Below are 26,902 nucleotides of genomic sequence, written 5' to 3' on the forward strand. Positions count from 1 at the left end.
TATCCTCTTCAATGTCCTTCACTACCGCAGCTAATTCATGATGAAGAGTGTTGCCTGTAGACTTGAGCATGATCCCTAGAGATAATGCATCTATCTCCAATTCCACATCCTTAGCTTTAAGCGTTTTAACCATTGCAACACCTTCTCTAACAACAAGCAATTCTGTTGCAAAGGCTGAAATTGCGTTATACTTGCTTGAAAAACCCATGATCCAAGTACCATCATCTCGTCTCACAACACCCCCTCCCGCAGCTACATTGATGGCAGTCCATGCTCCATTCGTATTGAGTTTTACCCAGCCCTTTGGAGGTGGGCTCCAAGAATTTTGGACGTGAGAACTGCTTGAAGTATCAGTAACATGTGCCTTACCCTGCATTATATGGTTAGTACACTGATAATCCAAGATGAATCTACTAAAAGCAATTCGAGAATTAAACATCTTAAGCTCAAACGTGTTTCCATATGTGCCAAATAGCAATTGTGAAAGTCATTTTCCAGTGGCTATCGAAAGCTAGATTAAAATTAATCCACTCATACCAATTCATAGCAAAGAAATTATGGAAGCTAAAATTAGCAGGCAGATGAACCTTTGCAAAAAATATCCTTCTATAAAATAGCAGAGGAAAAGCAATCTCGAAAAAGATGCACGTGAGATTCATTGTACATGTTACATCTAGCACAAATAGGGGAAATAAATGGCATAAAAATTGACAATTTTTCAGCCACATGGAGGATAGAGTGAACCACATTCCATAAAATCATTTTGTATTTTGAAGGCACAGTCACTTTCCAAAGAGATTTCCATGAAGAGAAGTAATGAAAAGGATGATAAGAAGGAGAAATAAGAGCTTGGTAGGCAGATTTTATGGTAAACTCACCTGATTTGGATAAGGTCCAATGAATGAAGTCATCAAAATTGGAAACCTTAGATATAGGAGTTGCTAAAATCTCTAAGATCAAGCAGTCGGTTAACAAGTGCTTAATTTCATCCAAGTTCCAAACCCATCTTTTATGATATTACTTACAAACCAATGGGCCATATGAGGAGGGATGTCATGAGATATCAGAAGATAAATAGGGGCTTTACCTACCCAATGATGATACCAAAGAGAGGTGGTTGCACCATTACCTATGCCAATTTTCAAACCCGAAGCCAAAAGGTGTCTACCTTTAAGGAGATCCCTCCAAATCGGTGAGTGTGAAGATTTTGGAACACAATAAAAAAGAGCAGAATTTTTCAAATATTTTTCATTAAAAATTCTCACCCAAAGTTTCGAGGGATTGTTTAAGAGAATCCAACCTAACTTGGCCATAAAACACATATTCCATTCTCTTAATCTCCTAATCCTCAGTCCACCTGCAGCTAGAGGCATAGTAACATATTTCCAAGCAAGTCTAGGACTGTAATGAATATTATCCACCTTATTCCATAAAAACTTCCTACACCTTTGCTCCAATTTATCAAGCACTGTAACAAGGATGAGATTAGTTTGCATGTGATAAACTGGGTAAGAATTTAAAACCGACTTGATCAAAGTGCATCTTCCAGCAAGATTCAAAAGCTTAGCCTGCCATCCCCTAATCCTATCCATAGTTTTATCAAGAAGACCAAAATAGTGAGAAGGTTTAAGCCTATTTGGATCTACAAATGTTATACAATATACTCCCTATGCCTTAGAGGGTTGTTTGCATACAATCACTACAAGAAATCAGGCAAATAACGACGTAAATTTTTCGTCGGAATTTCGTCGTAATCGGTTGCCGCAATACCATTTGTCGGAAAATCAGCCTTTTCCGACGGAAAAGGGTTCGTCGGAATAAATTTTCAAGCTCAACAAAGTCTGTCGGAAATTCTGATAAAAAAACAAAAAAAAAAGGGTCTGCCACGCCACCACTCCCTTCTAAAATCACCTTAACACCACCGCAACAAACCCCGCCCTCCACTAATACCACCACCGTAATTCACCCCACCCACCACCGCAATTCCCCACAACCCCAGACTTACAAAGACCCACCACCACAACCCACAACCAACCCAGATCCACCTACCTAACCCTAACCCAAAGCCAGATCCACCAACCTAAACCTAACCCTAACCATAACCCACCCACCTAACCCAAACCCAAACCCCAACCCAGATCTACCCAACTAAACCAAAACCTGATTGAACCCTAACCAAAATATCACAAAAATTCCGACCAAAAAAAAAAAAAAAAAAAAACACAAAACATAAAAAAAAGTCCCCAAAACCCAAACTTCAACAGTCACCACCATAGATTTCTAAAAAAATCCGAAAAGCACAATTAAAATAAAAAATAAGAAAAAAATAGATACATACCTGAATTTGATCACTCAAAACCTCGGAATTGGGTTTACAAGGCCAAATTCGACCATGAAAACTCTAGATCTAGAGTTTTCATGGTTGAATTTGACCTTAAAACCGTCGTTTTGCACCATTGATGTTGATGTAGAGTCTGTGTTGGTGTTGTTCACGACGGTGTTGTGGCATCTGGTGGTTGATAGTGTTGGCGGTGGTAGTATAGTCGATGGCGGCGTGGTAAATCAAAAGAGGGGGGAAAGAAGATAAGGAAGATGAGAGAAGAGAGAGGCGAGAAGAAGAAGAAGAAGAAGAGGAAAGAGAAAGAGGATTGAAGGAGAACAAAAGAAGGAGAGGAGGAAAGAGAAAAACGATTGAAGGAGAACCAGAAATGAGAAGAGAGGAGAGAGAAGGAGAAGGGGGAAAGAGAAGGTAAAAGGCGGAAATAAGAGAAGGGGGAAAGAGAAAATAAGAGGCGGAAATGGTTAGGGTTTCGTGAAAATTTTTTTTTAGTTAATATTCCGACGGAAATTTCGTCGGAAAGTTCCGACGGATTTTTATTCTTTCGGAAATGGTACTTTCCGACAGAAAATCCGTCGGAAACTTACATATTTCCGACGGAAATAAAATCCGTCGGAAATTTCGGCTTTTCCGACGGAATAATGGGTCCGTCGGAAGCAGTCCGTCGCTATTTCCCTGTTTTCTAGTAGTGAATTTTAGGTGATGGATGGTATAAAATCAGTTATTGTTTAGCTATCAATTTGATAAATTGCTTGTTATTTTATTGGAAAAATAGTTGTGATCGAAATTGGTGATTTATTTTTTAACTTTTAATGTGGCCAGTAGAAATTTTAAATTTTGGCATGAACTTGTAAGGCGGGGTTTATTATGATAATCTATGCTACGATCAATATTAGATTATTAGATCAATGTCAAGTGTCACTATTTTTTATTTCGTCTTTCTCTTGCACGTTTTCTTTTAATTACTAGCCTAAGTCTTGTGCAATACATTGTTTTTATGACGAATTATTATGACAATACAACAATAATATACCATTTTTTTTAATGAAACGGATTAATTTAAATTTTATACCAATATTAAGGTTGTTGATGCATTAAACTTTTAATATTATAATATTTGTACCTCCTTTTTAATTTTATTCTGTTTCACTTTGATGTATTGCTATTTTGGTACAACATTTTATAAAATGTTAATTCATCTATATTTTTATAGGAAAAGTTGATTCTAATAATTCCACCTTTACCCGGTTTGCGAACAATAATCCTACCTATCGATTATTATTTAATAATCCCACCATTGGGGCCTCGAGGGTCATCTTCTTTTAATGGTCCTTGACCTGTTAGTAACTGGTATAGTGGGTGAACAAGTCAAGTGTCAATTTATGATTCGTCCAAATAATTATTTTTATTTTTTAAAAAAAAAATTCAAAAAAAATAAATTAAAATTTTCTTTCTTTTTGCCTCTTTCCTTTTCCCCTTCCCCTCCATTGATTCCGTCCACCCAGCCCAGCTACCTCCTACATGCAATAACCTCCTCTCTAAAACATCCCAAACAGGCACCCTCACTCATGGATCAACCATCCCTCATCCACGAAAAACCCACTCATGGTTGGTCACTCCCTCACACATATCGACGAGCCGCCCCACCCACGAAAAATCCCACCCAAGGTCAGCCACCCAAATTCGTCCTTTCCGTATGAAGAGAGAGAAATTGAGGTGGGAAAGTCATGGAAGGGAAAGGAATGAGAGAGAATGGTTGACTTGTAATTTAATGAGAGAGGGAAAGTCACGTAAGCTAGCCACTTTATTTAAATGAATAAAATATGTTTTGAACAAGATTCGAACCCATATCCTCCGATACATATGGGTAACACATTTACCATCTCAACTAACTTTTATTAATGTTTTAAATTTCACATAATATTATATATTCCTTTCATTTATTAAGTAAATTAGAGGTAATATAATTCATTTATTTTTTACAATATTAGAATACAAATACATATGATGTAAAAAAAATAGTGTTACCCGAGGCAACGCTCGAACCACTACACACACTAATTATAAAAATAGTCTAACATAAGTATTAAATTAAAGAAGTACACAAACTAGCAACCCGGGGCATTGCCCGGGTACACACTAGCTTAGTTATGTTTTATATTTATATGTATATATATAACTATATATCATCATATAAAGGTTATACAATTACCATCTCAACCAACTTTTTATTAATTAGTGTTTTACAATTCACATAATTAACGTTATATATTCCTTTCAAATTAGAGGTTATTTAATTTATTTATTCTTCACAAGATTAGAAAATACTCTGTAGATACATATGAGTTTTTTTAAAAAAAAACCGTAACATCCGAGTCACTGCCCAGATCATATACTAGCTATACAAACAGTTGAATAATTATCAAATTAATGAATTACAAAGTACAAGCTAGCAATTTGGGGCATTGTCCGAGACACAAACTAGTTTATTTTTTTTTTTTATTATTTTTTTTAAAGGGTACATTGTAGACATATAAAGTATGTCCTTTATTTATTTATTTATTGGAAGAGATACAAATGAAACTAAAGGAAGAGATACAAATGAAAAATTAAAAAAAAAAAACAAATTGCGTGCTTATGTGAATGTAATAAGCATATGCTAAGGAAACAAGTGCTAATTAGTAAGGGTGTATTAGGTATCACAATTGGGAAAAAAAAAGTCTATTTATAACGACCTATTTAAAATGGATATACTAGTTTTGGCCACGTGCAATGCACGAATTCATAATAATAAAATTTATTAATAATAATAATAGCCAATTGAAATTAAATGACTTATGTAAACCCCCCCCCCCCTTTTTTTTTTTTTTTTTGAAGTATGAATCTATTTAATATCTCCCTTTAAAATTTTTATGTGTTGCATATATATATATAAATTTATTCACAGAATTTAATTTTTTTAAAAAAATAATAAGTAGCATTTTGGAGAGAAATCTTTTCACAAAATTTTGTCAAGTGTCCAATCCGGGGATTACTTTAGCATATGTATAGATAGATAGATAGATGATGACCGTTATAATTACTCCAGAGTTTGTTACAAAATCGATGTTTATTGAAGTACAAAAAAAGTATTGAGTTGCGTAGAAAAGCAGTATTGTAACGAACAGCTTATGCCCGTTACAAATATTAAAGTCAAAACCGTTTGACCAAATTATTTGTAACTAACATGAACTGACCGTTACAACTAATGGTTAATAATTAAACCCTAAAATTTCATTTCCCCCTTTCTCAGTCTCACTGCTCTCATTTCCCCCTTCTCACTCTCGCCATTGAAGCGCAATCTAAGCTCGTCGGCGGTCGGCCCTCTCTTTCTCCATCGGTAAGCAATTTTTTGCGGTTCAAATTTAGGTTTTGGGTGTTTTTTGTTAATTTGGTATGAGTAATTAATTTGGGAATTTGTTTGTTGTTTAATTAATAATTACTGCATTCCATTGTTCCATTGAATTGCAGTTTCTGTTCAAGCATAAATCTATGTTATAATCTCCTACAGTATATAATTACCTTTCTCTATCAATTTTTTTTCCCTACTGCTCTAATTTTGCTGAATTGCTAATTTAATTCAACAAGTTTGTAGACAAATTATTACTTTATATTTTGCTGGAAATTTGTTGTAGTTTACATTTCTATTTAGTTTATTGTTTTGATTTTGCTTGAACTCATCTCTGAATTGTTGAAATCAATGACAAAAATAGGAGCTAAATCAGTAAAAAGTTTTCTATTGATTAGTCTGTTTCTCTCTCTCTCTCTCTCTCTCTCTCTCTTTTTTGGTTTAATTATTGTTGTTCAAGTAATCTGAAAATTCCAAATTGATGCATGATTTTCTTCAGTTGGAAATTTGAGTATATAACTACCAAAATTAGTATGCTTTTCTTAAATCACGTTTACAACTTATTGCTTCCTTCAATTAACACTTTTTTGTCCATAAATAATGATTTGTAGGCAACTGAGTTTTAATAATTGGTGGTGAAGCACTCTTCAAATATTGGTGGGGATAATATCTTCTATGATATTAAGAAGTTAATTGGCTATATTGTTGAGGTATAAAGTTTATTTGTTTTAAATGTAATTTTTATTTCAACCTGAACTTATATATTCTATGTTAGGATAAATAACCCATGTATATGTGTTTAGAGTTGCAAAACATTAATTTGACATGATTGATCTTGCATGTTTTAAAATATAATAAGCATTATATCATCATATGCATGATATTCGTTCAAGATTTACTTTTTTTTGAAAAACCATTCAAGATTTACTCCGTTTGGGAGTTGGGACTGTTCTTAGAATAGTATTCTAACTTAGGATGTAAATGGTTGCTTGTTTTTCGGTAATAGTGTGTTAGCATTCCTTAATGTGTTCTTTGGGTACATATGTAATTCAAAAATAAATTACATCATGTACTTTGAGAACCATAGGGAAATATTGTTGAAATTTCCTTAGAATAGAAAAGTGGGCAACTATTTGCTAGTGGAAATACACTTTCAAGGACGAGTTAGGTTGAAGTGATAAGGACTATTTGAAAACATGCATTTGAAATGTATTGATATGTTAAGTTGTTGAGTATAATATGTTTCTTGGGTTGTAATCTTACATTGTTAGAAATGGATCGTCGTTGGATGTATGGTTCTCGAATCACACCAGAATATTTGAATGGGGTCAAAGAGTTCTGCAGAATAGCAGTGCAACACCAACGAAGTACTCTAGTTGAACAAAGACTAACCAAAGCAAGACCTATTTTCTGCCCTTGTCGTGATTGTATGAATGTGAAGAGGTGGGAAGATATTAAGAAAATAGAGGAGCATTTGATTATCCGTGGGTTTATGCTAGACTACAACGTTTGGTACTGGCATGGTGAAAAATTAATTCCCACGAGTAATTCATCTTCTATTAATGATAATAAAGCCGAGGAGAGAGAGTCGAATGGTTTTGATGATAATGAAGCGGGTGATAAAGATGACATCGAGGAAAACAAGAAAGATGAGATGATGGACGGGTTAGGTGATCATGTGGATTGTCTTGCATATGGATCGTGGGCTATAGACCCGAAGGATGTGAAAACCTTGCAAATAGTCCATGCTATCGTAAGTGTTGTTTAGAGAAACCAATCATATGCTATTTTCATATAAATATCTATATATGTATTCTAATTTTATGTATTTTATTTTCTTTGGGAATAGTCGAAGAACTTGCAAAAGAATGCCGAAGGATACGGTTCAAGTGAAGATTGTGGTAAAGATGCCCTTAACAAGGCTTTAAGAAAAAAGGATCACCGTGGGCATGTAAAAGGACTAGGAAGGTCTGGGATTGGAGTTAGTCACACACAAGCATTAGGGAAGGAATACATAAAGGGTAAGTCGTTAAGCCAAGATCGATGCTCATTTAAGGAGTTAGAATCGATGAAAGCTACCTTAACTCAAGAATTTGAGGCGAGGATAGAAAAAAAGGTTGAAGAGAAGCTGGAAGAGATGTTGGAACAACGTGTGGCAATGAAGGTGAAAGCTTATCTTGCCAAGTTGCTGCCACAGATGACCGCTAACGTAGAGGAATTTAAAGGAGTCTAACTAACGACCACGAAAGCAACACAAATTGCTCGTGTAATAGAGGTATCTTCTGAATTGTTTTTCCTTAACTTAAGACACATGGTTAACATGTATAATATTGATATTTTTTATTGTAAAATATAGGTACCAACTAAATGTCGCCTTGCATTGAAAGATGAGTACAATAAAAATTTAGTGATTGTGGCAGATGGAACGATATATCCTTCTACAGGTGAAGTTACTCACAACCTGAAGATGAAACCCGATCATTATAGGGTTAGCGTGGACAAACCTTACCTTGACTACGCCCTCCTCGAATTACCGGTACCATCTCCCAATGGTGTGACTAAGTTGGGTAAAGCCGAGAGTAGCTTTGTGCAATGGCCTATTGACATGGTTTTTTGTGAAGAAGAGGTATGTTTTCCTACTATAAAACATTAACTTACATCATTATATATATTTTATTTAGACTAATATTCAGCTTTTAAAAAGGTTTCATCACCGCCAAATAAAAAGCCTAAATCTAGGCAAATCAAAGAAAAGGACGATAGTTGTGGCATTAAATCAAGGCAATCCGTCATCAAAGCTAGAGGCTTCTAACCAGTTGAAGATAACATCATTGACACTTTTGACAAGGGGTGTGTGTTGTATTAGTTGATTAGTTCTAATGATAATTGTTGATTTATTTTAGTGATTGTTTTATTTTCTAACCTCACTTATTTGTTTTTTATTTGTCCAAGAAAAACCGCTTATGATGATGCCGGGCTGAATGTGGTTTGAGAACAATGGGTGCAATACTTTATATCTAAATATTTATTAAAATCGTAACTATTAGGTAGAATAATGTATTATTAGGGTTGTATGTTTATTAAACTTATACAAGTTTTATTTGTAATGTATTACTTATATTTTTATATTATTTATAGTAATTTTCGTGCATTACAATAGTGTATGTACAGGGTTGCACAGGCACATGTTTATAATAACAGGTTCTAAATTATCCAAATTATAAATAAATGCGGCCAAAATCTACCAAAAAAAAATATCGACTATTTATAAAAGGCAGAAAAAGTGTCAAGTTACAAATAACTACTTATTCGTAATGGGCACTGGGCACTATCCGTTACAAATAGCTTTTTTTTTTTTTTTTTTTTTTTTTTTTTTTGTAGTGGGAGAAAAAGAAGAGGGAGAAAGGTAAAAATACAAAAGTATCTATGTGATGTATACATAAAGTAAAAAATAAGTGTGAAAAAGTAAGAGTATGTTGGGTATTTGTAGTGTGTGAATAGAGATATTTTTTGTCGTATCATAGAAATGGTGCAATATTAAAAGAACGGAGAAAGTAATAAAGTTGTATATTCTCTATCTAGTTAGTTGGGTGTTGTAATGGGTCAGATTTCGTTCGATCAATTTTATTTGACAATCTTAGTCTGAACTCTAAAGTCTCAACACATCCAACCTGCAAATTCTTAGCTACATATTGTTATCAAAATGCTCGTACTAAAGGTTGTGAGTATAATATAATTTCCTCTTTTCTCAACCAAAATACATGCATATGTTATCAAAATGTTCACAGATCACCATACATTCATATGGGACAATCAATTTCAACAATTATACATCACATAAGAAAGTCCCAATTCGATTTTTGGGCATTTTTCAAAAAATCCGAGAATCTCAAGCTTTCTCTCTCTTTCGCCATGAATGACCTTGCTCCTCTCTTCCGCCATGAATGACCTCGCTCCTCTCCTTCGTCGTAACCACCACCAACTTGTTATCGGGTAAAAACTTGTTCTTCATTGCAAGATGATGATGATGATGATGATGATCTAATATTTTCTTGAGTCTCGACTGCCGAAACATAGCCGCACCCAATACTGTATGTTTACTAAAACACTTTTCGTTACGGCGGTGGTTAAGAAGTGAGACCCTTTAATTCTCTAACAACTAGTGTGATGGTGACATGGAGTGAAGCGGTGAGGTTTAGGATCGGGTGGTGGTGGCGGCGTCATTGTTTAAGGTCCCATTCTCTTTAGCTTGATTTCAGTTCAATTCAATTTCTAATATCGTTCTTTCATAAACAATTTATTTCATCTCTATTCAGTTTAGTCCAGTTCAGTTCAACTCCAATTAGTTAAGTAAATCAGAACAGACCCTAAGGTTGTGTAGAGGAAGCAAATTTTAAGAACAATAAAAAATAGTGAAACTATATTTTCTTTTGACGATAAAGAATGCAATTAAGTTACAACTTTCATTTATTAGTTTGAGGTTTTGGTTTTATTAGATTTGTAAATTATTTTTATTTAATTATTTTTAATTATTGGGTTTTGAGGTTCTAATTATTTTATTTCTTTTTCTACTTTAGTCGTCTATATTTGCTTGTGTCTTAGTTATTTATTTATTTTTATGTAATTTTGTAATTTTCAACCAATTCTAGTTTCTACTTGTTGGATATTCTTTTTATAATGCAAAGTGTAGGTTTTCATTTTTTGTATAATTTTTTTTTTTTTTAATGTGGAGGCATTTAATATTGGAGGAAGTGCATTTGAAGGGTTGTGAGACAAAATAAAATGTCTCACAACATAAAATAATATAGCAAATGTACAAGGAAGAGGGAGAAAGGAAGTGAGAGATAGCGAGAGTGAAAAAAGGGTGAGGTATGACCCACCTTTGGAGTCAGAATTGGTTTCACGTGCAAAAACGACAAAAAAAATCGAACCACATTTACTGAGAGTATATTTTGTACCACTGAGGATTTTTATAAGTACCACTAAAACCGCATTGAGTACCACTGGGAGTGTATTTTGTACCACTGAGCTGTGATGATATTATTTGACAGCCTAATTAGACATTTGAATCTTTTTTTAAATACCACTAAAATTATATTTTGTACTATTGAGAGTGTATTTTGTACCACTGAATCTAAAATGGCAAAATTTAAATTCCGCATGAAATGACCAACCTACCCCTGCGAGACACTTTTAAATCTCTCTCAACCCTCCGTTTATATAACCTCTTAATATTGAGGGAAAGCTGTGACACATAAGACACATGTGGCGCCTAGTCATGTTGAGGGAAAAGGTGACACATGGCGGTACCACATTATCCCTTTGAGTTTTTATAATATTATAGATAGATGTTCACTTTTACGTTTTGATTGTTGGGAAAAAAAACCCTATCGATTCCAATAACAAAATAAAGAAGGTGAAAAGGAAAATAATAATTGAAGATCTCAATAATACAGTTGTGTCGTATAACAGAATCTACTACATTAGAAGCAAAATATACTACCATGAGTACTAGTTTCCTAATGATGCACGCCCCCAATGTTAACACAACTCTCCATGTAATACGTGTACCCGAACCCTGAAGAGTGAAATTACTCAAGAACTGTTCAGATCTCAAAGGATTGTTTTGTGTTTATGTGGTTAGGGTTTCAATTTTTTTCCATGTCTAGCGTATGGGACTTAAGAGAGTGTATATAGGATTAGTTAAGAAAAGGAATCAAATGAACAAGATAAACTTGCCTTTCACGTTGTACTAACATGGAGTCGAGCTATTGCTCCCTTACTATCGAGCTATAGCTCAGTTCTGTCGCAAGTTGTGCGATCACCGAGCTATTGCTCACTCAGTAGCAAGCTATAGCTATAGCTCGACCTCGCCGCAAGCAATACGAGCATCGAGCTAGCGCTTGCTTGCTCGGCCTTGACGCAACTCACATGCTATCAAGTGACAAGTCGACAACTCACTCGAGCACTTTTCGATTTGCATTACCACCAATACAACTCCTACATTCATAATTTCATTACTAAATGTTCATTTTTAAGGCCGTGGTCCAATCTAATCATATAACTAATATATAAAGCTAAAATTTTAGCCAGGTCACGAGACAGTGACACTTGGTGTTCCAACTTTTCGCCAAGTGTAACGCCAAGTGTCGCGTCACGTTGGATAGATTTAGATAGACTTCATATGATTAAAAAAAAGGAAAAATTGGTCTTAGTAACACGAATTTCTAACAAGGTGCATATAACAACATGAACTTTGACTAGTAGCCGTAACAACACCAACTTCTTCATCGGGTGCGCAAAATATCATAAATGAAATTGATGATCGGAAATTTTATCGAATATTAATATTTTATTAACTTTTTGCAAATTTTGATATCATATTTAGTCTTCAAGGTCCAAATTGACCCAAGACCTTTACCGAGATATTTTTACAGCACGCAAATCGATTTTTTTTTTGTAATTATTTTGCTAAATTTGATCTCAAATTTGATTAAATTGATCTCCAAAACCTCGCTTGATAAGTTGTGCATAAAATTTGAGGCACGCAATACCAAACGATTTTTTATGATGATTAAATACTGGATACCATGTCTTCGGCAAAATTTTTGGTATCAAGCTTCATTTATGTTATAGCTACTAGTCAAAGTTCATGCTGGTATTTGCACCTTGTTAAAACTTCGTGTTGTTGAGGCCAATTTCGCCTAAAAAAAATTAGTTTAGAATTATATTTTCAATCAAATTTGGATAGAGTTTTAGGATAAAATTGTTAATTTAAAGTTTTATTTTGATAAAATACCAATATTTCAGATGTACAAATTGAATTATAATTTTATTCAAAAAATATTTTAGATTATGATTCTAAAAAATTATTATATAAAAAATTATTTATTTATTTATTTATTTATTTTCAATATCATAATATTTTTGGAGCGAAAGAAGTAGTTCAAAACGTAAAACTTCCATTTCATTCTAATATATATACTAATTAGTAAAAATAATACACTTCACAATCTAATATAGTTTTATTATTATGTAGACCTATCAATCAGGGTCAGGTCATGAGTCATTTTGGATCGGGTCACTTTAGGCAACGGGCCAAGAATGTTCAACCTTCACCAAAAGTTTTGGGTTCGGGTCAACCCAACAGGGCTTTAACATGTTTTTATTTAATTTAATTTTTGCTAATTTTAATTTTTTTTTTTTTTATGTTATTACATGCCTACTAGATAGCAAATCGTCAGAAAAGCACATCAATTGCTAACTAATTTTGTTTCAATTATATATTTTAAAATTTGACACATAGATTAAAAATTTATTGAAAAATTAATTAATAAACAACTCGGGCATCGCATCGGCACAAAGCTAAAACTAGTAAACTAGTATATATATATATATATATATATATATATATATATAGAAGTTCTAGAGAGCCACGTACGATTTAATTTTCTTAACGCGCCATGTAATATTATAAAATTTAGTTGTAGCCAATTAAATTAAGAGATTAATAATTTATTTTAGAATTAATTAATTCAAATGCCACGTAAGCAAAATTGGTGAATGATATTTTTAAGTTTCAATTAATTAAATATAAAATATTATTTTTTGATATTAGGAATTTTATCTAAATATATAACAAATTTTAGCACATAAATACAATTTTTTTTTTAAAAAATTCAATCAAATCGTGCATCGCACGGGCTTCATCTAGTATATGATTAATTATGATAACTAGATGAAGCCTGTGCGATGCACGGTTTGTTAGTATTTTTTTACAAAATCTAATCTTAAAAGATAATATTTGTATTTAATTAATTTAAATTTTAAAATCTCATTCGTCAATTTTGCTTACGTGGCATTTGAATAATTTAATCGTACAAGAAATTAATAATGTCTTATTTAATTGGTACAACTTAAATTTATAATCTTACGTGGCGCGCTAAGAAAATTAAATCTTACGTGGCATTTTGCTTACGTGGCATTTGAATAATTTAATCGTACAAGAAATTAATAATGTCTTATTTAATTGGTACAACTTAAATTTATAAACTTACGTGGCGCGCTAAGAAAATTAAAACTTACGTGCCTCTCTAAAAAGTTGGTAAAAAACTCCCCTTTATATATATTAGATTAGATTAGATTATATTCTAATTTTTTTTTTGAAATGATAATTATATTCAATTTTATATATTAAATGATCAATTTTTGTAAACATTTAAGTAATTATTTGCCTCAAAAAAAAAAAAAAAAAACATTTAAGTAATTATTATGATCATATGTCCAACCCAAGACCCAAATGAAGTCAAATGGATAATGGATTAGCAAATCGGGTCATTCTATTTCTTTTCCCCAACAGAAAAACGAACGACTGATTTTCCACTTTTCTACTCTCCTTTTCCAATTACTCTATTTCTTTCCTTTCCCCAACAGAAAAACTTCAATTTTGTGGCGAAAAAATAATCAAACTCTCATCAAATTCCCAAAAAAATAAAATAAAAAATGCAGCAAAATCAGAGAAGTTCATCATCAGGTTCATCGCAAAGCCCTAGATCTCCTCAATCTCAACCATTTTTATCAGTTTCAGTCTCTGATCCTGTCAAATTAGGCAATGGCGTCCAAGCTTACATCTCTTACAGAGTCTTCACTAAGGTATAATTTTTCAATTTTTTCTCAATTAGGGTTTTTTGTTTTCCTGCTTTGATTTCGTAATTCTTCAATATAGTTTTGTTGTTGTCAATATCATAATTTAGATTAGTTTCAATTTTTGATGACTTTCTGATGATTTGTTGCGAATTGGGGCAATGTTGGTTGCGTTTAAAGAGTCATTTTGTTCAATTTCAGAATTGTTTTTGTTCAATTTGGGGTCTTTTATGTGGAAATAGATGTAGAAGGGGTTTTGATTTTGGAAGATTGATGAAAGACTACTGAGTTATTGTTTGGAATAATGTTCAATTTTGGGTATATGTGTGTATATTTGTGTAATAGGTATTAATGATGAGATGCAGAGTTGAATTGGTAAGGTTGGTGAGCAGTGGTTTGTTTGGTTTGTGGTGTCTTATGCCGATACCCTGGATGTTGGCACACTAAAGATCTCGAGCTCGACGAGCTGTGGATTTTGCTTGTGCATTATGATGAGTAGATTACTAGATTTGAGCTATTATTATGGGATCTGAGGAGATTATTTGAGCTGTTATATATGGTAATTCCAGTCATTTGGGCGAAGGTTTTTAAAAGAGGTTTCGAAGGTCTAAGTGCTTTCACTATATAGAATTAGCTCCAATCTTTTGTTTGCTGGAAACGAAGAATTTTAGTGCAAAATATTTGCAGTGAAAGTTTATTGCCATAGGGACGTGTTAGGATTGCAACGTGTTGTTTGGACCCGATGAGTTGAGTGGTTGTGGATGAGAGTGGTGCAGGCAAGGCTTATACAGTGTTTAGTGTTTTAGGTTGCAGGGAAAGTTTTTCCTAGATTTTTTTTTCCTATGCTACCTCTCTTAACAATTCTTAGATACTTTCTTGCCTCAACTAGTTACCTTCCCTTATCATTTTGCTTGTATGACCAACCTGAGTTGCGTCATTTGATGTGCATTGTTGGCTGTTGCGCACTTGCGCCTCACGCAGGTGAAGTGTATAGGAGGCTTAGCCAGAGTCATCACAATTTTCATGTATTATTGGGAAGATTTATCGTACTATAACTAGAACTCTACTCAAGTAGGAGATGTAAAGCCACTCTCCATTCATTTGATTACCCACCCTACTCTAATGAGTAATGACAAAGACTTTTGCTAGTATTTAGCAAGCCGATACCTTGCTTCAGAATCTGTTTTTGCTAAGTTTTTGTTCTGAAGGACTGAATTTGTAATAGACTAGATTTTTTTTTTTTTTTTTTACTTTTATTTTTGAATGGGCGTATTTGCCTCCTTCCCTCATCCTGCACCTTAAAAGTTATATATACTTATATATATTAGCTTCTAAATAATCTGAATGATGCTGAAACTGTTTAAAATTTTGGGGGGTAGTGGAGTACTCTTATACCGTCTTCTTTCCTGTTGGATCTTTGAACGTGTTGGCTGTTGGGAGCTAGAGATTTGCATATGTGCACGTGTATGTGTAACTTGGATTCATCTGAACTGGAAGCTTATATTAATGCTGCCTCTGGGAATTTGAAAGTGTTGAAAATTATATGGAATTTTTTTTTAGAATTTTGTTAAGGTTGTAGAAGCAATTAAATGAACTATATAGATGTTAAGGTTTCCTCTTGACATCTGTGTTTTTTTTTCTACTTATTTTTAAGTTGTGTTTTGAATATGTAACAAATTGTAGGATAATTAAATTGCTACCTTATGACTCAAATACCTATATTGAGATGTGCGAAGTTAGTATGTACCAAAGAGAACATGAATCATACACGTAAAAAGTTATTGACCCTACATTATTGATATCTTGGTAATCAGGTTACATAATTAAATGTTCTCGGACATGACAAGAGTGCGTTTGTGTTTGAAATTATCCTTCCTGGCTTTATGACATCATATTTTTAAGTAATCAAATGATTTTTTCCCACAATTGGTTTGGGTGTATATTGGTTACTTTTGCTGCTTGTACTTTGTATATCTATTGAAGAAGTTTACAAATCGGATCCTCCTAGATTTATTTATCTCACTGCTGTTTCCTATCTGAAATTTTGATTTATTTTGTTGGTGCTATAAAGTTCTAAACATTCTGAGAGGATGAGCTTAGACATACAGAAAAAAGCCTTCTGACTTTCTAAGAGATGCAAAATCTATTCATTGCATATTATGCTCTATTTTATCCATTGCTGATATTGGATGATTAAAGTTTATGCAGTTTCTAGTTATTATTTGCTTAAGTTATATAACCTGAAGATAGCTTGATATGCTAGTTTTCATCTTCATGTTTGGCAGACAAACTTACCAGATTATCAAGGACCTGAAAAAATTGTCATTCGACGATACAATGACTTTGTTTGGTTACGTGATCGCCTTTTTGAGAGATACAAAGGCATCTTTATACCCCCTCTTCCAGAGAAAAGTGCTGTTGGTGAGGTTTTACTTATTGTTTATGGTTTTACACTTAAACTTCAATTTTGAAAGCTAATGATGTTGATGCTAATGTGCTTTGTGTCCATCATGATGTGTGCTTTGCTACATCTGTTCATCAAATTTTGTTTATGGTGACTGATGTAGTCAAAGAAGCTTAATCTTGTTTCTTTGAATTGTAAAAACTTTGTTACTGCATTGTTAATAAATTTCTGTGTTTAGGAAGTGTATATAGAAATTCTGTACAACTATAATCACAATGAATTGAAAACCATAGTGAATATCACTGATGATGGAGTGTATGTGTCTAATGTAAAAATTAGGGCAGTGTTTTTGTGTTAAAGTTCTAGAAAGGGCTTTCCTTCATTTTTTTTGGAAAGGGTTGCTGAAGCAATCTCATAATTGTGGTGATTTCAATCCTTAATTTATGAGGATATAATGCATGCTTCGACTGTTTTTGAGTGAGTGCGTTTTTTTGGTCATTTAGCAGTGGAACTTGGTCATAAGCCTTCTAGTGACAGAAACTTGTTTTTGCTATATAGCACTCAAATTATGGCTTACTATCATTATTATGGGAAAAGATTTAAAGGATAGGCTCCATACAAATCAAATCAAGGGTCTAAATTTTGAAGGCCATTGTGTAATGGACTTTATCAAACCTTTCAAATACTTGTTGCTAATAAATGAACTGTTAGGGCTTTATACAGCTACACAAGCTAAAATATTTTCTTTTTAGAGAAATTTATCCACAATACTTGATTTGTGGGTAGATTTAATTTTTGTTTAAAAAACTTTTTTGAACTAGTTTATTTGTTAACCTATTTAAATACTGTTGGACTTTTTGGCAGAGCTGCTAAATGCTAATATTTGGAGTGTTGGACTGATTAGCTTAACTATTGGTTTCAAATGCTTGATATGATTTTGTTTACTCTTTGTAGAGAAATTTCGCTTCAGTGCCGAATTCATTGAAATGAGGCGTCAAGGTTTGGATTTATTTGTTAACCGGATAGCTTCACATCCTGAACTTCGCCTAAGTGATGATCTGAGGTTATTTTTGCAGGCAGATGAAGAGGTCAGCTGCTTGACTATGTCCCATAAATGCCATATATTATTACGTTTGTTAATCTTCTTGAAAGAGTAGTATGGCTGGATATCCATTAGGCAATTAGTAATGAGAAACTTATTGTTATTACTATATCCGTCTAAACTAGTGCTTTCATAGCTGCTGAAGTGGTGTTACATATTTCACTTGGTGTCATTTCTGTTGATCTTTATGATTTCTGCGTTGATTCATTGTGTGGTAATGATAGTGCAGTCTTTGATCATGGCCGTCATGCCATACCCTCAATTTCTCATTGTTATTCTTCTGACTATGCCCCTTTGTCAACAGGCTGCAGGCTAGCCAAAAGCGCTAATTAATATTTGTAGGGCTAGTCTATGCACGCCTTCTCTTCCAATAAGTGCCTCCTGTAAATCTGTAATACATCCTTGTATCAAAGCTTAGCTAATCAGTTGCAGATCTGCAGAACTGCTCATGTATTCATTTCATTAATTTAATTTTCTTTTTGGTGGCTAATGTATGGGTCAATGAGAGTACAGAGTAGCATCCAAGCTATAGAGTTAGAAAATCTAAATACAGGCAAGCACAAGATCTTACATAAATTTTTTTCCTGCTAGAAATATGTTTTTTGATTTCCTGCAAGACCTTGATCTTTTATAGGTGGAGTCCATATGTAACATATACCATATCTGAACTATAGGATAGGATTCTTTTAGCTAATACATAGCAGGATAAGGTTTGATATTTGGAGGCTGACGAGAAAATAAAGTCACTATCCTGTCGTTATCCAGGTTGTTAATAGAGAAAGTGCGAACAAACTCGATCCTTTTTTACTAGAGCCATCAGCATGTAACCTGTTCAGATATCTTATAGATAGTTGCCTATGCAGCACGGAAACATTGATGGGAAAACCTCACTTTTTAAGAAGTTCAATACGTGGACATTTCACTAAAACAAAAGTAGAAAGGAAAATTAAAAATCGTCAATGCACCAAGTAGCAAATACAGTAGTAAGCAACAACAATGTCAAATATATCAACAAATTATAACTTAGCCGCTAAATTCCAAATTTACAAAATGTCTTAATAAGAGGGCAGTGTGGTTGTAGGGAAGGAAGAAAAGAGAGAAAGGCTTTGGAAATCAACTAAGTCATCAATTCAGTTTGGAGATATGCGATAGTTTCAATGATCAAATTTTGGGCCTCCCATTTGAATTTTAACACTGAAGATAGAGCTAGAGCCTGTTTCTTTTTATTTTTATATTTTTTATTTTTTAAAGGAATAGTGCATATTATTAACTTGAAACTAACTTGTCGTATAATACATGCGGGGCTTAATCAGTTGGGACATGATTTTCCCAAACATGTTCATACCCAATAGGGACTATTCTAGCGAGGTGATGGGCTTCAAAATTACCCTCTCGTTTGACATACGACCATTAAACATAATTAAAAGAATTTCTTAAAACAAAAATATCCTCAATGATGTTATCTAAATCAGAGAAGTAGAAAGAAACTCCTCTTTTAATAATGTTCCAATTTGATTGAGAGGTTTGACTCTCACAGTGACGAAAAAAATGGCAGCATAGCTCCACATGTTGGGGGGAAGCAGTGAGCTTCATGTGGTCTCTTTGGTGAGCCTCAATTAACTTTTTTGGGAGCCTGACAGCCTGATAGTGTGAAAGCTGAGAGATAGGATCTTACAAAGTGCACTGGCTAGTAAGTAATTTTGAGTTGACTGCAGACCAACCCAGCAAAGGTTGATGCGGGTCTGAGACTCTGAGTGACTAATTGAGAATTCTGAGAGATTTAGAATGTGAGATCAGAGTCACCTGTCAAGAGCACAGTGAAAGAGATTAACAGACCTTAGTTTACTGTATTCAGAAGCTTGAATGGCAAGTCATTCAGTTATTTTCCCTTTATTTGGTGGATGTGTTTGAGCTGAAAGCTTTTATTATTCTTGCCCATTTCGGGACTTAATTCCCGTTTCTCAGCATTTCAAAATGATTCTTGTTCTAGGATAGCAGAATAAAGGGGGTAGATGGTTTCCATGCTTCATGGGTGATTACCAAATGCCTTATGCCTGGGCTGTCAAAATTTGCTAGAAAGAGTAGTATTCTTTGCTTGGCCAACTAGGGAGTACAGTGGTCCAAGATTGTAGTTGTTGACACTATTGCTGCTGAGTGAGGCTTCATTGCCTTCATATGTATAGTACCATGTTATCCTTTTCATCTTTGTGCTGGATTTATCATTCTTATGTTTTGAGGCTGATTTTTGAGACTTCAGATATTCGAAGGGGGTGAAGATAAATGTTGCTTGTAATATGTAATAATGGAAGCTTCTTTTATTTTTTTTTGAACTATGCTATGCCTGTAAAGACCTGTATTTGTTATTACTTTATTTATTGGTTAAAGCAATTGCTGTCTGGGAGACTGGGATTGTGTACTGCTACTATTATCTGACAACTATTCTACATGTAATCCTGAAAACTGATATATGATCTTGTTGGGTTTCCTGTTTGCCAGACAATGGAGAGAGTGAGGGCTCAAGACCTTGGTATTTTCAAGAAGCCTTCTGATCTAATGCAGATCTTCAAGGTATTGTTGATCTACAAAACAAAGCGTGCTTGTCAAAAACTGCTTAATTAAATAAATGCATTTATGGTCTTGGTAATTTGGAAACCCAATGTTTGATCAAGTATCAAATGTAAGAATTGCATAATGCTTATTGGCTGAATATTATTTAATTGAGAGAAAGATATTGGTAAAATTTTGTATTCCTTTCATCATGTAACTGCTATGTACAATTTGCTCTCCATTTTTTACAGGACATGCAATCCAAAGTAAGTGATGTTGTTTTAGGGAAGGAGAAACCTGTTGAAGAATCAACTCCTGAGTATGAGAAGATGAAACGTTATATCTTTGAGCTTGAAGAGCACTTGGGGGAAGCACAGAAGCATGCTTTTCGCCTTGTTAAGAGGCATAGAGGTGAGTAAAAGGCTTTTTGCAATCTTACTGTATCTGATACTACACCTGTTGGCATATAGCAATCATTGTGACATTATAAACAATATCCAATATTCAATTCCAGAGCTGGGACAATCACTGTCCGATTTTGGAAAGGCAGTCAAGCTCTTAGGTGCCTGTGAGGGAGATTCTCTTGGAAAGGCATTTGCTGAGCTTGGCACAAAGTCAGAAGAGTTGTCAATCAAGCTACAAGCAGAGGCATGGTTTTCTCATTATAACCGTAGTAGTATACCCAATATGGGCTTTTAGTCATCAGCTAAATTTTTCTGTTCGGTGGCTAACTAGTTGGGGATCTGAGTAAGCTATCCATCAATGTGCAGGCCCATCATCTACTAATGAATTTTGAAGAACCTCTGAAAGATTATGTTCGTGCTGTGCAGTCTATCAAGGTTTTCTTTTGGCTCATTTAAAGCATAAAGCACTTTTCTTTTTATTTTATTACTTTTTTTTTTTAATAAAAAAGTGACTGAAAACATGAAATATTATCGTGAATGTTCAGATTTTTCTGTTGGAAACATTGCTAATAACTTCTTGTACTTGCTGAACAGGCCACTATAGCAGAGAGAGCTACCGCCTTTAAGCAACATTGTGAGCTGTCTGAAACAGTGAAGCTGAAGGAAATAAATCTGTATGATTCTTGATCCTTTTTTTTTTCCTAAGACTATAAGCATCATGCACCAGTCGCCCTTCATTTTGTTTACTTTAAGAAATATGTTACTTTTACTTTGGAAGTTCAGACTTGGGAGCCTTGCATATTGCTTGTAATGCAAATCTGTTTTACTTATTGAGTCACATATTAGATATTACTGTCTTAACTGTAATTGCTGTTCAATATGTAGCCATTGCTTAAATCCCACTAATATTTTGATTAACCTTCAGAGATAAGCTCATGCTCACAAGGTCAGACAAATATGGAGATGCTGAGGCTGAATATCGGGAGGTAAATTTACCGTAAATTTTGGTGTTGATTGAATCTCTGTAATATCTCCAGTATCTCCAGAGTGCTTTTTGTCACTGCAGCTAAAAGCAGAAAGTGAGGAAGCAACTAGAAGGTTTGAGACTATTGTTCGATTAATGAACGAAGAGATGGTACGCTTTCAAGAACAAAAAACAGCAGATATGGGGGTAGCATTTCATGAATTTGCCAAAGGACAAGCACACTTGGCCAACAGCATTGCTGGAGCCTGGAGAGGCTTGCTTCCAAAGCTTGAAGCCTGCTCTTCTTGATTATTGAGGCAAAAGGTGAAAACAGAGCCCAAAAGGAATGGGGTGGGTGGTCCGCAGGAATGCCAAGAGCATCTGTTTCTCTTGTAAAGGATTTTCAGATTTTTTTTTTCTAATTTTTTTTTGGGGGTGAACTTTGTTCATCTGTTGTAGCAACATCAGTACATCACAGATTATCTGGAAAATCTTATGTCTTAACTTGTAAAATACCCAGATGAGTTGCGAAAGTTGGGAATATCGGATTATGTGTAATATTGTGCACATAAAGAAGATAAGTTCACTTGTATTTGTATCTTTAATAACATTTGTGAAAACTGTGTGTACTGTAGTGGTTCAGTCGGTGCTTCAGTGATAAGCTGAAGCCTTGTTTATAAGTTAACATCAGGCTATACATTTCAATTAAATGCTCCTCAACATGTACACATTATCTTCTAGTACTTTGTTTCACCTTCTATAAAAATTGCACGATTAATTTTATCTAAAACACATGTAAAAGGCAAATAAAACTTTTATTTATGGACGGGTGAAGTAACTGAAATTATCTAAAATGATCATAAAATAATACTCCTTTTATTTCAAAAAGATGAATAATATTTCGTCTCTTAATATTAACTCATATACTACCTCAGTTACATATTACGTGCAATGATTAGACATTTTTCCTCTCTACTTTATGTCAAATCATTGTAAATAATATGTAACGGAGGTAGTAATTATTATTACGGAATATACCTTTTCCAGGTAAGGCCTTAAATCTAATTGTTTTCATATGACTGACCAACTGGCAACTGTCCACCAAAATCCTATCTATCTTCAGCCATCAACTTCTCATCCTCCCATAAAATTTTCCATCCAATAAATAACATAAAATAAAATAAAAATTCAGTGAAGAGGCCAATGGCTTCAGCAACTGCTAGACAAGTACTCAACCCACAGATTTTACAGTCAAATAACTGTCTGTTTTCAGGTCATCACCCCATTTCAACTTCACTTTCTTTCACTTGTAATTCTAATGCCAATCACATTCTTTCTCCTAATTATTCCTTGTTTTTCTCCGGCCACCGGCATATGCCGGTTGTGGTGAAATCATCACCTGGGAAAGATGGCGGCGTTGGCGGTGATGATGAAGAGGGTGTTTCTCTTGGAACCATGAGGTTGCCTTCAGACACTGATGTTCCCAGGTTTGAGACTTTACTCTTTCAGGTAACCCTCTTTCCGTTCTTTTTTAATTACAACGTTTTGACTTAATACATTCGCACATTCTCTTAGGGGAAAATATAGTCACGGAAGGTCTTATTAAATTCGTTTCAACCTATCTTGTTAGTAGTATAAGTGTTCGTATAACATTTGATCATTATTAGTGATAAAATAAGGTGAAATTTGGACTAATCGAGGACATTTAATGGATTAATAAACAGTGGGCAAATAGTCTGAACCAAGGAGCTCAGTTGCCACTTCCTGTTCCACTAAAGGTTAGTTGTGTTAGTCCCTCTTTTTACTCCTTGTATTATTATTAGCTTTTTATTATGTAACAATAGTACTTGAATTTGGTCTTTGGAATAGCTGGAAAATTATCTCTTTTTAGTGTCTTGAATATAAACTTAAGTTGCTTATTCATTAGTTTTATAATTGAATCATCTTTTACCTTTGAAGTGTTTGAAATCACAGTGATGTAGAGCTGTAATGATCATTTGACACGACAATATATTAAGTGTTTTCGCGTAACAGAAATATTGTGCCATGTTGTAATAGTGTAATACTTATATGGTGTATATATGTCATAAATAATTTGGTGGTCCGATTTATATAATACAAATGGGAGGGACTAGATGAGTTGATGGTTAGACCTTACAAGTCTGGAACCTCTAGGTACCTGTCCTGTTTCCCCAATATTGTACAACACATAACTTTTGGAGTATGAAACATGTAAGTGAAATATGCACCTTTTGTTTGGGAGGGGACTGGAACCTAACCACCCAGAATTGATCCCCGAATCCAGATTAGCCTAAAGGGTAAATCAGGTGGAACACCAAAAAAAAAAAATGCACCTTTTGTAAATCATACAACAAAAAATGGAAATAGGCTTTGTAAACAGGATGTTTTCTTCCCCATATTACCTGATGACCGAAGAAATAGCAGGCACTTTCATGTTCCCGAGAGCTTCAATTCTTGCTCACCCAGATCTTGTACACTACAGCTGCCACTGCTGCTATCTCAACCTCTTCCTAACTGAGATTTCTTAGTTCTTCTGTCAAATCATTTTAGAAGCATTCACATATCAGTAATTTTGGCACCTCTGTTGGTTCTGTATGCACTGGTTACTGAACTCGCAATTATAAATTAGTGATTGTGGGATTCACCTACCTTATAGCGCAATTTTCAGTTCCACATGTCTTCAATTTGAATAGGCTTTGGCCCTTTTCCTTGTTTGCAATCTACCTAGTATGGCTCAACTAGCACTACTTGTAGCTTGGTATTCCTTCCAATCCCTTTTATATAGACGGCGTGTACCCATCTCACCCACGATTTGTCAGCCTTCCTAGCAATGTCCTAGAATTTCTTTCCAACTGCTGCTCTATTATACACTAATATGTTTCTAATACTCCAACGACCACACTTAGACCCAAACAAACTGTTCCAGGCCATAGAGCCCGGATTATTACTGTCATCTTGTCCAGGCCACAACGAAAACTTCTCTTTATTAGCCATCACAGTGTTAGTGGAAGCGAATGAACAACTTAAGGCCATAAAGCATTATTTTCACAGAAGGTGAAATATTTGCCATTTACCTACTATGAGTGTGAGATATATGCACTAGCCACAAACATTCATGAAACGCGTGCAAGCATTCATCATGTAGAGTGTAATAACTTGGCAGAGGGAAGGATATAGGAGCTATAGTTCTTCAAATTTCTTGTCAAAAACTTGTTTAATATGATATGTTTATAACAGGTTGACAAGATTGAAGGAGGGGTAAGGCTAGGCTTTGTAGAAATCGACGATGGGAAGACACAGGTTCGAGTGTACATTGATTGTCAAATAATTAAAGGAAGCAATGACTCTGGCCCTTTAACTTTTAGAGCTACTAGAAAAGGTGCCCTCAAAAACAAGGTGCCGCTTGGTGAGCCCAGAATCATGAAGAGCCTTCTTGCAGCTCTCAAGACATCTGTTGAAATCGCCAGAGTTTGATGATCGAATTTGTCTATTTTTAACACAGTTTATAAGATTGATACATGATCAAAATATATCCTCAAGGTGAAATTTCTTGTCATATTTCTACTCTATACTAATGTGACAATGTGTCCTATCTTCTCATTCAATTTTGACCCTTAAATTCCTTGAATTTGAAACTCATACAGTATGAATCAATCTCTAGGACTCAAGCTAGCCTAGAGTCCTAGACATAATTAATGTACTACATAAGACTTCGAAATAGGCATGTCTCGTATCTAACACGTAAACGGACACATACGAATACTGATATCACCTATGTAAATGGTAAGGTTTCCCAATTTTCATCCCAGAAATAAAAAGGGAATTTTTTTTTTTTCCTCTTTGACAAAAATAATTCTTCCTTTTAGCATTAAAAAAAAAGTATTATACAGGATCTTTTTACTTGGATTTTTCCAAGGTTTCAAAAATACTATAAATAAATTGATATAATTCCACGTTAGTTTCTCAAATAAATTTGATGAATTTTTCTCTCCATGATTTACAATACCGTTATTTTCTGTTATAAATACACTTCCCTAAGAAAATTCCCCTGTTTTCACCAACAACAATGGATCAAAACGCAGCCTCCACTTCCAAAAACACAGACGAACTCAAAGAAATTACTGATGCTGCATTGATTCTTCTATCTCTCAAGCACACAAAACTCGACCCCGAGACCGCCTTCCAACTCGAATCAATGAAAAGATCCACCCTTGCACACCATACTCCAAGACCTCATCCACCAATATCCATCCCTGATGATCAAATCCCACCTCGACAAAACCGGTTTCTTCGTCCTCCAAATCATCATCAACAAAATCGACAACGAGAGCAAAAACAAGAACACCATCTTCCTGCATCTTCAATGGTGGAAAGTCTGCAAGACATAGTAGGACAACAAGGTGGATCAGTGAAAAAAGATCTTGCAGAAAGAGACTTAAACAGTGATCTTGAATGCTTGTATCTAAACAAAGAAAAGACTAAATCGAATTTCGAGTCGTTTTTCTCAAAGGAAGAAGAACTGATTTATGCAAAACTTGGTAAGATTAAGGTTACAGTTTATGACAGTCAAGGAAGAGGGTATGAAATGTATTATAAAAAGTGGAAAAAGTACAATTTACCTGCTCTTAGTGGTTATCAATGGTGCAATTTCTGTAAAGATCATGAATTAACAGTTGCTGATGTTGTTACTCTTTCGATTTTTCGACATGCTTACACTCATCAACTGTGTTTCTTTTGTTCTGTTCGTCGGACCGCCCCGGTTGCAGCCTAAATTGGTGGTTTCTTTCTTCATGAAGAGGTGAATTGTGAATAATTTTGGCTATGTTACATACTTTACTAGATTGATCTAATTTTTGTTAGGAATTATGTTTGAATAATAGTGAAAGTACTTATCCATTGCTAATCGGGCAAGCCCTTCAAAATTTACGAGCCAAGATTTGACCAAGCGTTGACCGAGCCAAAATTGATAAATTCAAGAACAACTTATTTGCTTACTTGTTTTCTTTATTTTTTATTACTCGTATTAGATTTTTAATTTTGCTTAAGTATGCCTTTGTACACGATCATCTTTGTTAAAGAAAAATTTCCTTT

At 34.3% G+C, this 26,902-nt stretch overlaps 3 protein-coding genes across 4 annotated transcripts; all 3 read left to right on the forward strand.

Annotated features, from left to right (window-relative positions):
- The first annotated feature begins 5,694 nt into the window (after positions 1 to 5,694).
- Positions 5,695 to 8,648, forward strand: LOC145610840 (uncharacterized). 2 transcript variants are annotated; one of them, XM_081666119.1, is made up of 6 exons: positions 5,695 to 5,717; positions 6,338 to 6,436; positions 6,998 to 7,479; positions 7,576 to 8,001; positions 8,083 to 8,352; positions 8,431 to 8,648. In XM_081666119.1, the coding sequence occupies exons 3-4, from the start codon at positions 7,000 to 7,002 to the stop codon at positions 7,957 to 7,959; spliced, it is 864 nt and encodes a 287-aa protein (XP_081522245.1). In that variant the 5' UTR covers positions 5,695 to 5,717; positions 6,338 to 6,436; positions 6,998 to 6,999; the 3' UTR covers positions 7,960 to 8,001; positions 8,083 to 8,352; positions 8,431 to 8,648. The 2 variants fall into 2 exon arrangements, with proteins under 2 accessions (XP_081522245.1, XP_081522252.1); XM_081666126.1 differs by lacking the exons at positions 5,695 to 5,717; positions 6,338 to 6,436 and having other exon boundaries at positions 6,632 to 7,479.
- A 5,471-nt stretch (positions 8,649 to 14,119) lies between these two features.
- Positions 14,120 to 22,500, forward strand: LOC145623741 (sorting nexin 1-like). Its single transcript, XM_081676606.1, has 10 exons — positions 14,120 to 14,378; positions 16,655 to 16,790; positions 17,728 to 17,861; positions 20,372 to 20,443; positions 20,674 to 20,833; positions 20,937 to 21,070; positions 21,193 to 21,261; positions 21,421 to 21,500; positions 21,752 to 21,812; positions 21,893 to 22,500. Exons 1-10 carry the CDS (start codon positions 14,229 to 14,231, stop codon positions 22,097 to 22,099), a joined length of 1,203 nt encoding a protein of 400 aa, XP_081532732.1. The 5' UTR covers positions 14,120 to 14,228; the 3' UTR covers positions 22,100 to 22,500.
- Positions 22,501 to 22,889: 389 nt separating this feature from the next.
- On the forward strand, positions 22,890 to 25,416 carry LOC145623742 (uncharacterized). The gene is made up of 3 exons (XM_081676607.1): positions 22,890 to 23,299; positions 23,515 to 23,568; positions 25,049 to 25,416. The coding sequence occupies exons 1-3, from the start codon at positions 22,994 to 22,996 to the stop codon at positions 25,283 to 25,285; spliced, it is 597 nt and encodes a 198-aa protein (XP_081532733.1). The 5' UTR covers positions 22,890 to 22,993; the 3' UTR covers positions 25,286 to 25,416.
- The last annotated feature ends 1,486 nt before the right edge of the window (positions 25,417 to 26,902 follow it).

This window comes from Chenopodium album, chromosome 3 (assembly GCF_948465745.1).
Source record: "Chenopodium album chromosome 3, dcCheAlbu1.1, whole genome shotgun sequence".
NCBI classification, from domain to species: Eukaryota; Viridiplantae; Streptophyta; class Magnoliopsida; order Caryophyllales; family Amaranthaceae; genus Chenopodium; species Chenopodium album.

What these genes read in the sequence shown, in the direction of transcription:
- LOC145623741 (XM_081676606.1), top strand. Translation starts at nt 14,229, where the DNA reads ATGCAGCAAAATCAGAGAAGTTCATCATCAGGTTCATCGCAAAGCCCT. An exon ending in CTTACAGAGTCTTCACTAAG is followed by an intron (nt 14,379 to 16,654) that starts GTATAATTTTTC and finishes CATGTTTGGCAG; the next exon opens with ACAAACTTACCAGATTATCA. An exon ending in TCCAGAGAAAAGTGCTGTTG is followed by an intron (nt 16,791 to 17,727) that starts GTGAGGTTTTAC and finishes TACTCTTTGTAG; the next exon opens with AGAAATTTCGCTTCAGTGCC.
- LOC145623742 (XM_081676607.1), top strand. Translation starts at nt 22,994, where the DNA reads ATGGCTTCAGCAACTGCTAGACAAGTACTCAACCCACAGATTTTACAG. An exon ending in TTGAGACTTTACTCTTTCAG is followed by an intron (nt 23,300 to 23,514) that starts GTAACCCTCTTT and finishes ATTAATAAACAG; the next exon opens with TGGGCAAATAGTCTGAACCA. An exon ending in CACTTCCTGTTCCACTAAAG is followed by an intron (nt 23,569 to 25,048) that starts GTTAGTTGTGTT and finishes TGTTTATAACAG; the next exon opens with GTTGACAAGATTGAAGGAGG.
- LOC145610840 (XM_081666119.1), top strand. Translation starts at nt 7,000, where the DNA reads ATGGATCGTCGTTGGATGTATGGTTCTCGAATCACACCAGAATATTTG. An exon ending in TGCAAATAGTCCATGCTATC is followed by an intron (nt 7,480 to 7,575) that starts GTAAGTGTTGTT and finishes CTTTGGGAATAG; the next exon opens with TCGAAGAACTTGCAAAAGAA.